Genomic DNA, 12074 nt, shown 5'->3' on the forward strand with positions numbered 1-12074 from the left:
CTGCTATGTTAAAAGTCATTAACGTTGCAGGAATAAAAACAGGAAGTGCTGGAAATACTCAGCAGGTCTGGCAGCATCTGTGGAGAGAGAAGCACAGTTAACACTGCAGGTCTGTGACCTTTCATCAGAATTGGCAAAAGGTTGAAATGTAATAGGCTTTGAGCAAGTGAAGGGGGGGAAGGAGAAGGGGGGGGGAAAGAGAGAAGGGGGGGGGGGAAGAGAGAAGGGGGGGGGAGAGAGAAGGGGGGGGAGAGAGAAGGGGGGGGAGAAGAGAGAAGGGGGGGGAGAAGAGAGAAGGGGGGGGAGAAGAGAGAAGGGGGGGGGAGAAGAGAGAAGGGGGGGGAGAAGAGAGAAGGGGGGGGAGAAGAGAGAAGGGGGGGGAGAAGAGAGAAGGGGGGGGAGAAGAGAGAAAAGGGGGGGAGAAGAGAAAAGGGGGGGAGAAGAGAAAAGGGGGGGAGAAGAGAAAAGGGGGGGAGAAGAGAAAAGGGGGGGAGAAGAGAAAAGGGGGGGAGAAGAGAAAAGGGGGGGAGAGAGAAGGGGGGGGAGAGAGAAGGGGGGGGAGAGAGAAGGGGGGGGAGAGAGAAGGGGGGGGAGAGAGAAGGGGGGGGAGAGAGAAGGGGGGGGAGAGAGAAGGGGGGGGGAGAGAGAAGGGGGGGGAGAGAGAAGGGGGGGGAGAGAGAAGGGGGGGAAGAGAGAAGGGGGGGGGAGAGAGAAGGGGGGGGAGAGAGAAGGAGGGGGAGAGAGAAGGAGGGGGAGAGAGAAGGAGGGGGAGAGAGAAGGGGGGGGAGAGAGAAGGGGGGGAGAGAGAAGGGGGGGAGAGAGAAGGGGGGGAGAGAGAAGGGGGGGGAGAGAGAAGGGGGGGGAGAGAGAAGGGGGGGGAGAGAGAAGGGGGGGGAGAGAGAAGGGGGGGAGAGAGAAGGGGGGGGAGAGAGAAGGGGGGGAGAGAGAAGGGGGGGGAGAGAGAAGGGGGGGAGAGAGAGAAGGGGGGAGGGTGAGAGAGAAGGGGGGGGGTGAGAGAGAAGGGGGGGGTGAGAGAGAAGGGGGGGGTGAGAGAGAAGGGGGGGGTGAGAGAGAAGGGGGGGGTGAGAGAGAAGGGGGGGGTGAGAAGGGGGGGGTGAGAAGGGGGGGGGGTGAGAAGGGGGGAGGGTGAGAAGGGGGGAGGGGTGAGAAGGGGGGGGTGAGAAGGGGGGGGGAGAGAGAAGGGGGGGGGGGAAGAACAACAAAAGGGACGGTGTGTGGTAGGGCAGAGGTCAGGAGATTGACAGATGTCACAGAACAAAAGACAAAGGGAGTGCTAATAGTTGTAGTAAAAAAAATGTTAACTCTGCTTCTCTCTCCACAGATACTGCCAGACCTGCTGAGTATTTCCAGCACTTTGTTTTTACTTCAGATTTCCAGCATCCGCAGTATTTTGCTTTTATAACATTGTTGCAGGCTCTTGCCAATAGGTGTATATGGAGCAAGTTTCTGAAGTCTCTCCCCCACCCCTGTCGCAACCTCGTATCAATAAAACATATTCAACTGCTTGAAAACAATGACAAAGGCAATTTATACCGGATATAAAATTTATACAACATATAAAATATATTTATATACACACTAGTTTGATGTAATAGTATTATTTGCATAAAGTGATGGACAACTTATTTAGCTATAACTGAGCTCAATTGACTATTCTAGTTAGAGTGCAATCATCTCACCTTGACTGAAAAAAATGGCTTATTGAAGTTAACAGATTTAATCTGTTTCTATAAATAAAAGTGCTGCTCATTTCAAATTTGAAACAATATCCTTGAGTAATATGCCAAGGTGACATATCAAACAGTATTTACAACTGACATCAACACCAATGGAGAAATTCAAAATATTAAGCAAAACCTAAAAGAGCTTCATTAAAGCTAGAAAAACATTTTACAATCATAAATGGTTCAGATAGAGTAAATAAAGAGAAACCATTTCCAATGGCTGAAGTGTTGATAACCAGACGGCACAGATTTAAGGTGATAGGCAAAAAAAAACCGAAACAACTTGAGGTTAAATTTCTTTACGCAACAAGTAGTTAGGATTTGGAAAGCACTGCCTGATAGTGTGGTGGGAAGATTCAATAGTAGCTTTTAAAAGGAAATTGGATACATACTTGAACGAGAAATTGCTCTTTGAAAGAGCAGGTGCAGATTCTATGGGCTGAAAAGCCTCCTTCTGTGTTGTATTATTAAACACTTCATAAAAATGTAATTGTTTGGTAACTTCAAGCAATACAATGCTCTGACTTTACCTAGCAGCTAAATTATTTTTCCTTTTGTTGGGGGAGTTTTCTATAGTACTGACAGGACTAGAAACACATCAATGGGTTGACCAGTGAGGGATATATTAGATTAGAAAAGGATGATAAAGTGTCATCTTTTCATTTGCGAGTCAGCTAATCACTCAGTTAAAAACCGGCCAAGATCACGATTCAAGTAAGTTTTAAGGCACTTATGAAAGTATTCGTAAATTTACGCATGAATATAGAACACCACATATGCTGCAAACTGTCACTCGGCAACACCAAATGAAGGGCTCAAATGACATCAGAAATTGCAAAATCAGGTTTGAACAGATTATAATTGTTATTTTAATCTAGAATTAAGGCAACAGCTTGTAAATCACCACAACAGAATATTTTTAAATAACTGGGAGATCTTCCATGCCATTGCTAACAGTGAGTCAGAGGACACACTAGTGTAGATTTTCATGCTCATCCAAGAGCTCGCCTAGTACACTTGCTTGATGTAGGGGCACGGACGAAAGATTTGCCAAGGGTTCCCTGACAGGTATTTAAATATCCAGTCAAATGAGGGGGGATCTGAATCATTCCCCCTTCGGTGTAAATGTGACTTATGCCCTATCCAGTCCGTGGAATGTTGGAACCATAATATATGCTGTTTGGTAGCCTGATTGCTATTCGATTTTCTCTCTCAATTTTCAAGATTATTATTTGAATCCACAGGATGCACTTTGTCCTCAACATACACTCCAGCTTGTGCTATTCTAAAAAAAAAAAAATGCACTGGATGACATGTATTATAATTTGAAGTTTTTTTGGTCATCGTTGGGTGTCATTGTAGGCAATAATAGGTGGCAGCTTCACATGGCTACAATTACAATCATTTTTAAATTTAAATATAGGAAAAGTATGCGCTGCATATGTTCGAAACATTTACACAAAGCCCTTTCTCATGACTATATGCAGAATTGAAAGTGATTGAAATTAATTTCACAAAGAATTGTAGGATGCAACCAACATCTTACCACTATTATACCACATCATTGTGCAAATATCCTGTGCCAGAGATGAAGAGTATACTTCTATTCAAACATTTGGCATTAACAATTGCTTCCAACATTAATTTTTTATGACTGTGGTTATGGTGTGGATGAATTTCTCAGGCCATTCTACTGTTCCTGTGGTGGTCATGTACAGTTAATTTCATGGTATAATTATTAAACACACATTACACACCTGCTTTCCATAGTGCAGTCCTCTGTTCATTGTTAGAATTGAAGGACTTGGCAAATCGATGAGACTCGAGTAGGCAGTCTAGGAGCTTGAAAAGCTGTTTTGAAGTTAGGTAGTGATACATTCCCTGGTCTTGCTTTTCAACATGTACATCAGTATCAATTGCATCTCTCTGTAAATGGTAAAGAAAAATACTGAATTTTCTTATCAGTTCTGACCTTACACATTAACACATCTCAAGTCTTTGAACAGCAACACAAAGTAAGATTGAGATGTTCTAATGAGTGGAGTGTTCATAACCTCCATTATGAACCACTAAATCACCCCACAGAAGTAGAAACCAGAGCCACGATTTACTGAAAGTGACAAAAATGCAGTACAGCTATCCCATGAAACCTTTACTAGCACCCAATGAGCAGGTCATGCCAAATTTCTAGATCAGTGTCACTGTCCCTCTATTCCCATTTAGAAGTAGTTATGGCACATGGAATCCTCACCTAGACAACTTGATCTGTAGTATACTTGCCTGGAGAGTACAAAATCCAATGAGTCAGCAGCTCTAAAAAAGTTAGGCTTGCTACAGGCTAAGTTGTGGCAGTGTGATAAACGTTGACTGTTAACAATGTGGGTAACACTGCCATCTTTGATGTTAGAGGGTGGAGTTACAGTTGCAGGAGGCAACGCACCAAGATTCCACAGATAGCACCTTCCAAACCCGCGACCTCGAACAACTAGAAGGACAAGGGCAGCAGATTCATGGGAACATCACCATCTGCAGGTTCCCCTCCAAGCCACACACCATACTGACTTGGAACTATATTGCTGTTCCTTCACTGTTGCTGGGTCAAAATCCTGCAACTCCCTTCCTAACAGCACTGTGGGTATACCTACTCTACATGGACTGCAGCGGTTCAAGGAGGCAGCTCAGCACCACCTTCTCAAGGGCAATTAGGGATGGGCAATAAATGCTGGCCTAGCCAGCGATGCCCACATCCCATGAACGAATAAAAAAAGTGTGTAAAGTGTCACCTCTTGTATTTTGTGTGGTATACTGGATTTATGCAACATGTTAAAGTGTAAAATGCAGTTATTATTTCGAAAAATGGAAGCATAACTCGGAAGTTAGGTCAGCCATCTAACAAGCTGATACAGATGGCTGATCTGATACCAGAGTTATACCTTCGCTCTTGTATTAGTTCACAATCCTGCCGTAAACATGAAATTTAGAATTAAGGGGTGCTACTGAAGTCATAATCTTATGAAGAAATGATAACTTAGTTACACCTTTTTAAGTGTTGGGGTGTGGGCATCAAATGTAGCAACAGTTGTGGCTCAGCGGATAACACTCTTGCCTTTGAGTCCGATGGTTGCGGGTTCATGCCCCAGCCTAGCGACTGAGTGCAAAAATCTAAGCCGACACTCTAGGGTAGTACTGAGAGAGTACGGCACTGTCAGAGGTGCCGTCGTTCAGATCAGACATTAAATTGAGGCCCCGCCTGCTCTCTCAGGATGTAAAAGATCCCATGGCACTATTTTGAAGATGTGCAGGGGAGTTCTGGCCCTGTGTTCAGGCCAACATTTATTCCCCAACCTGAGAGAGATTATCTGGCTATTATCACATTGTTGTTTGTGGGAGCTTGGTGTGCACAAATTGACTGCCATGTTTCCTACATGATGACAGTGACTATACTTCTAAAGTACTTTATTGCCGATGAAGCGCTTTGGTATGTCCTGGCATTGTGAATGGCACTATATAAATGCAAGTCTTTGTTTCAAAACAGAATAAACAACCCTCATGAAGTATGCTGCATAAGAATTTAAAGTCACATGCGCAAAATAACATTTATTTTATGAGCATGTTAAATGACTGACCTGACTTGAGTCATTCTTCCATTCTTGCAGCACGCTGCAATAAAACCACGTATAAAAGCCTTTCTAAATTTTCTACCCTGATATACACATGGTTTGGGAGTAACAGAGGCTAGTTCCTTTGCAGCCTGTTTAGTCCCTTGTCCTAAACAAGGTTTTCTACTATGATTTAAAACATTTTCACACAGAAAAAAATGATGACCGCGATATTTCAAAATAAATATTGAAGTGTGACACTGCTTGAGGTGAACCAATGACTTATTTAGAAAAAAGCAGGCCAGGAGATCGGTGGCCAGACAAAAAGGGGTGGGAGCAGAACGGAGATTCAAAAGCGCACCAAGAGATCAGAGGCTGGATATAAAGGAGTAGGAACAGAGCAGCGATTCCAAAAGCATACCAGGAGCTTGGAGCCAAATCAAACATAGGAGAAATCAAAAAGTGGTGTCAGAGCTACATCACAATCAACAGAGAGGGGGAGGAAAAGCAGAACCCGAGTCTTTTTTTTTAAGCTAAGTATATAAGTTCAGTGCGTTGAGTAATGTTTAGAATCTGATCGATTAGTTCAAAAATTGGAGAGCCCAGCCTGGAGGTGAAGGACTGCAAGTGACAGGGAGACACAAAAATACTTAAAGTTATATTTGCATAAGGGATCAGCTGATTGGTGAGTACCTGATGAGTGTTTATTTATTTAAGTCTTAAATTTATTTTACAGTGCTACTATGCAGTAGCAACACAAGTGGTATTTTTCACTAACAGAATACTGTCGTCAAGCCAAATTGATGTTCTGCCTACCACACAAATGAGTAATGTGGTATATGAATACCAGTGTCGATGCGACGCCAGGTACGTAGGCCTACGTCCCAACGACTGGTGGATCGCATCAAACAGTACGTACCTTTGGCTGTTCGCAATAGGAAAAGTACTGACCATACTCAACCAGCTCGGCCTTGCAAATCTCAGAACCTAATTGGACAGCACACTTCATTAACAATCCTGAGTGTGCTAAGAATTACATCAATAACTGATTTAAGTTCATCAGTCGGGCTCACAATGTGACTCACTTACGCCTGCTAGAAGCTACATATATCCATATGCAGGAACATGTCCTCTGCAGGCAGAAGGATCATGACCAGGCGGTGCACCATTTTGAATTAAACAAAAGCACAGGGAACAATAGTTCCCTGGTGCATTCTCCATGGCAACGCCTCAAACAGAGTCAACTTGCCAACCAATCAGCACCCTTTTCTCATGCAGTATAAATTGTTGCTCTTTTTGAAATTTGGCATTCTTGTGTCTGTCCTGATGAGTGTAAGAAGAATAGCTTCAACGGCATGTCTCTTTTTCAGCAATACTCAAGTTCTATACTACCAAGCAACTATCTGTACACCTGAGACAGAGATACAACAAAGACCAAATTTGGGATATCAACAACATAGTTCAACTCACAGTTAAGTTTAGAATGGGCAAGTTATCTACTGAATTTCTCAGAGAATGTATTAGACCCAAGGTTGTGCCAGTGTTCCTTTCCAAGCGTACTGATAATGCTAAAGTCAGACAGTCCCACGATCGAGCGAGCATTCATGCAGGGCGAGATTGAACAGATTGATTGTAGGATTACTAATCGACATTGTGCCCTATGCTGCGCTTGGTCTGAGGTGTGCAAATTTCTTTCATTTTTTGATTTGATCCATTTGTGCCATTATATTGCCTCAATAGTGAATAGTGTAGTGAATCTGTCCAATCATGTACTCTCTGAAAGTGGGGAGTTTGTCCTCGTGCGTGGCTTCAATTTTGGTGTTCCCAAATTGCATATCAAATGGGAAGTAGTATTTGTTGAGTTTGAACTCCTCTATTCTCAGCTATCCTGCTGCAAACCAGCGTCCAATGAAAACGCTGAGTCCTTGAAAGCGTATCTAGCTGATCTAGCGCATGCATATTGTGGGATGCCCAATGACCTGTCCCATTTTCACATGCAGCGCAAATGTCTGGCGGCGTTGCAAGGCCAACCCAGGCATACAGAATTGCAATAAAATCAAAATGCTGGAAATCTGAAATAAAAACAGTAAGTGTTGGAATTACTCAGCAGGTCTGGCAGCTCTGGAGAGAGAAACAGAGTTAAGGTTTCACATCTGTGACCTGATAAAGGGACTCGAATAGTCATTTTTAACAAGCGTGACTCTACTGACAAAATGCACGCCCCTCTTAATGACTGGTCCTAATTCGTATCCAATGGACACATCTCCAAGCATGACCACACAGCCCTGTTCAAAAGCAAGTTACAAACACGTTTGTTAGATTTGTTTAAGAGTAATGAGCTGCCTTGAGGTTGTTGCTCCCTTTGAAATTGGGCATTCTTGCAGTCCTGATGAGTGCAAGACAAAAAGCTTCGACAGTATGCCTCTTCTTTCAGCAATACTCAAGTTCTGTACTACCAAGACACTAAGGTTACTTGTGTTAAGTCAGTTAATAGTCTAATAAATAGAGGCATGACAGGACAGATCAATCGCCTGGAGTGCACATCCTGTTCCACGTGGAACTTACAAGACACTTCTTGTGTCCTGGACAACCACATGTGCAGGAAATGTTGTCAGCTGGAGTTGCTTGAGCTCCAGGTTTTAGAGCTTGAGCAGCAATTGGTGTCACTGCAGCACATCCGCGAGGAGAGTTTCAAGTATAGCATGTTTATAGATGTGGTCACACTGCTGCTTAACATTATGCAGGCAGAGAGTAAATGGGTGACCGCCAGGTAGTCAAGAAGGACCAGGCAGGAAGTGCAAGAGTCTCCTGACTGCATCTCACTCTCCAACCAGTATTCCATTCTAAAGACTGGTGAAAGTGATGGTTCATTTGGGATGTACAGCCAGAGTCTAGTCCATAGCAGGCTCAGCTGTACAGCGGGCCCGCAGGAAGACTGGAAAAGCAATAGTGATAGCGGGTTCAATAGTTAGGGGAACAGATAAGCATTTCAATGGCCGCCGACGTGAATCCAGAATGATATGTTGCCTCCCTGGTGCCATGGTCGAGGATGTCACTGAGCAGCTGCAGGACAGTCTGAGGTGGGAGGGTGAAGAACCAATGGTCGTGGTCCATATCAGTACCAACTACATAGGTAGAAAGAGGAATGTGTTCCTAAAGGCAGAGTTTAGGGAGCTAGGAAAGAAACTTGCGAGCAGGACCTCAGAATGTAGTAATCTCTTGATTATTCCCAGTATCACATGCAAGTAAGCACAGAAATATGAGGGCACAGCAGATGAATGCGTGGCTGGAGAGTTGGTGTAGGAGGGAGGGCTTTAGATTCCTGAGACATTGGGACTGGTTCTGGGGAGATGGGAGCTCTAGAGGCCGAACGAGTTGCAGCTGAACAGAGCCGGAACCAATGTCTTTGCCAGTGCTATTTGGGAGGGTTTAAACTAACTTGGTAGGGGTGTGATCACAAGGAAGCAATATTGCACAGAATTAGAAAAGACAGCACTAGAGTAGGAAATAGTAAGTATTAGGTGGGGTCAGAGTAAGAAGGAATGTAATAAGATCTGAATTAGATCTACAGTGCATGGATGTGAATGCACGGAGTGTGATAAATAAGGTTGGTGAGCTGCAGGTAGCCATATGGAAATTTGTTGTGGCGATAACAGAGACCTGGCTCAAAAAAGGACAGGACTAGATACTCAATATTCCTGGATACAAGGTGGTCAGGTAAGATAGGGAAGAAAAGAAAGGAGGAGGTGGCAATATTGATTAAGGAGAACATTACAGTGCTGGAGAGAGAAAATGTCCATGAGGGGTCAAGGACAGAATCTATTTGGTTAGAGCTAAAAAAAAAAATGAAGTATTATTACATTGCTAGGTGTATTCTATAGGCCACCAACTAGTGGGAAAGATATAGAGGAACAAATTTTCAAGGAAATTCCAGAGAGGTGCAAGAATTAGAGTAGTTAGAAGGAGGGGTTTTAATTATCCTAGAACAAACTTGGATACTAATCGTGCAAAGGGAAGTGAGGGTAAAGAGTTTCTAGAGTGTGTTAGAACCATAGAACAATTACAGCACAGGAGGCCATTCAGCCCATCGTGTCCGTACCGGCTGAAAAAACTAGCCGCCCAATCTAATCCCACCTTCCAGCACCTGGTCCATAGCCTTGCAGGTTACAGTGCTGCAGGTACATGTCCAGGTACCTTTTAAAAGAATTGAGGGTTTCTGCCCCCACCACCGTTCCTGGCAGCGAAATCCAGACACCCACTACCCTCTGGGTGAAAAAGTTTCTCCTTATGTCCCCTTTAATCCTTCGAGCAATTACCTTAAAAATTATGCTTTCTTTAGGGACACCAAGCTTTTCCAGCTGTTGAGAAACAGCCTCTATCATTGGAGGTGGACCACAAATGTAACATAGGTTATCCTTTGACACATGCGCCAGAGTCCTAGTAACTGACCTCCCCGCCAAGCTCCTCATAATTTTGTACACCTCAATTAAATCTCCCCTCAGCTCCAGAGAAAACAAGCCTAGCCTATCCAATCTTTCCTCATAGCTGCAACCTTCAAGCCCTGGCAACATTCTTGTAAATCTCCTCTATATTCTTTCCACATCAATTATGTCCATCCTGTAATGTGGTGACCAGAACTGTACGCAATACTCCAGCTGTGGCCTAACCAGTGTTTTAAATAGTTCCAGGATCACATCCCTGCTTTTGTATTCTATACCTCGGCCAATAAAGGAAAGCAATCCATATGTCGTCTTCACCACTCTATCTACCTATCCTGCCACCTGTTGACATGCACTCCAAAGTCTCTCACTTCTTCTATCCTTCTCAATATCCTCCCGTTTATTGTGTATTCCCTTGCTTTATTTGCCCTCCCCAAATGCATTACCTCACACTTCTCTTGATTGAATTCCATTTGCCACTTTCCCGCCCACTCAACCAAACCATTAGAGTCATAGAGAGATACAGCACCGAAACAGGCCCTTCGGCCCAATGAGTCCGCACCGACCATCAACCACCCATTTATACTAATCCTCCATTGATCCCATTTTTTCCCTCTCACATCCCCTAGTCTACGGCTATCCTCTTCACTATTAACACATTTTTGTGTCATCAGCAAATTTCCCAATCATGCCTCCCACATTTAAATCCAAATCATTAATATATTCTCCACATCAGTAAGTTTCCAACCCAAAAAGGAAGGAGGCATTGCCAGATCTGGTTCTGGGGAATGAGGTGAGTCGAGTACATCAGGGTCAGTAAGTGAACATTTAAGGGACAGTGATCATAGTGCCATAAGGGTTAGGTTGGCTGTGGCAAAGGACAAGAAGCAATCCAGGGTTACAATAACTAATTGAGAGAGGGCCAACTTCAATAGGTTGAAAACGGATCTGGCCCAGATAAAATGGAATCTAAGACTGGCAGGCCAAACTGCAAAGGAACAATGGACTGCCTTTAAAGAGATAGTTCGGGTAAAGGGGTTGAGGCACATTTCCATGAGGGGGATAGATAGGGCAAACAAATCCAGAGTCCTCTGGATGACGAAAGAAACAGTAAGATGAAGCAGAAAAAGGGTGCATATGAGAGATGGCAGGACGATAATACAATTGAGAACCAGGCTGAATCGAGAAGGTTCAGAGGGGAAGTGAAGAAACAAATAAGAGAAGCAAAGAGACTGGAAGCTAACATAAAAGTTGATCCAATGTCGCTGGATCAAAATCCTGGAACTCCCTCCCTAACAGCACTGTGGGTATACCCGCACCAGATGGACTGCAGCGGTTTAAGAAGGCAGCTCACCACCACCTTCTCAAGGGCAATTAGGGATGGACAACAAATGCTGATCATGCCAGTGACGCCCAAATCCCATGAAACGAATAACTAAAAAAAAGTGGTAACTTAAATTTAATGCAGGGAAGTGTGAAGTGATACATTTGGGTAGGAAGAACAAGGAAGCAATACAAAGGGTACAATTTTAAAAGGGGTGCAGGAGCAGAGGGACCTGGAGGTCTCTGTGTACAAATCACTGACGGTAGCAGAGCAGGTCTAGAAAGTGGTTGACAAAGCATATAGGATCCTCGACTTTATAAATAGGGACAATAGAAAGAAAGTTATGATAAACCTGAATAAAGCATTGGTCTGGCCTCAACTGTAGTATTGTGTCCAGTTCTGGGCACCACACTTTAGGAAGGATGTGAGGGCATTAGAGAGGGTGCAGAAAAGATTCACGAGAATTGTTCCAGGGATGAGGAACTTGTGTTAGTTGGATAGATTGGAGAAGCTGAGGCTGCTCTCCTTGGAGAAGAGGTTAAGAAGAGATTGGATAGAGGTATTCAAAATCATGAGGGGTCTGAGCAGAGTAGAGTGGGAGAAATTGCTCCCATTGACGGAAGGATCGAAAACCAGAGGACACAGATTTAAGATGATTGGCAAACATGTGAAAAACTTTTTTTATGCAGCAAGTGGTTAGGATCTAGAATGCACCGAGAGTGTGGTGGAGGGGATTCAATTAAGGCCTTCAAAAGAGAATTGGATAATTAACCGAAGAGAAAAAATTTGCAGGACTCTGGAGAAAATGCAAGAGTAGGAATCGGTAAGGCGCTCTTGTACAGAGCTGGCAGGGACACAATGGGCTGAATGGCCTCCTTCTGTGCTGTAACCATTCCATAATTTAAAGGAATTCCAGCTTAGCTATACTCACAAATTGTGCTTCCGCTCTTGCAGACAAGCCAGGGCC

The 12074-nt window shown here is 43.9% G+C and overlaps 1 protein-coding gene across 2 annotated transcripts in view; it reads right to left on the reverse strand.

Moving 5' to 3' along the window:
• Positions 1–12074, reverse strand: part of arfgef1 (ADP-ribosylation factor guanine nucleotide-exchange factor 1 (brefeldin A-inhibited)) — a 327463-nt gene that overhangs the window by 58195 nt on the left and 257194 nt on the right. For both annotated transcript variants that reach the window (XM_068031959.1, XM_068031958.1), the window contains one exon: positions 3503–3671. In XM_068031959.1, coding sequence (XP_067888060.1) covers positions 3503–3671 — 169 coding nt within the window. The remainder of the gene's footprint in view (positions 1–3502; positions 3672–12074) is intronic.

The sequence above is a fragment of the Heterodontus francisci genome, chromosome 5 (assembly GCF_036365525.1).
Source record: "Heterodontus francisci isolate sHetFra1 chromosome 5, sHetFra1.hap1, whole genome shotgun sequence".
NCBI classification, from domain to species: Eukaryota; Metazoa; Chordata; class Chondrichthyes; order Heterodontiformes; family Heterodontidae; genus Heterodontus; species Heterodontus francisci.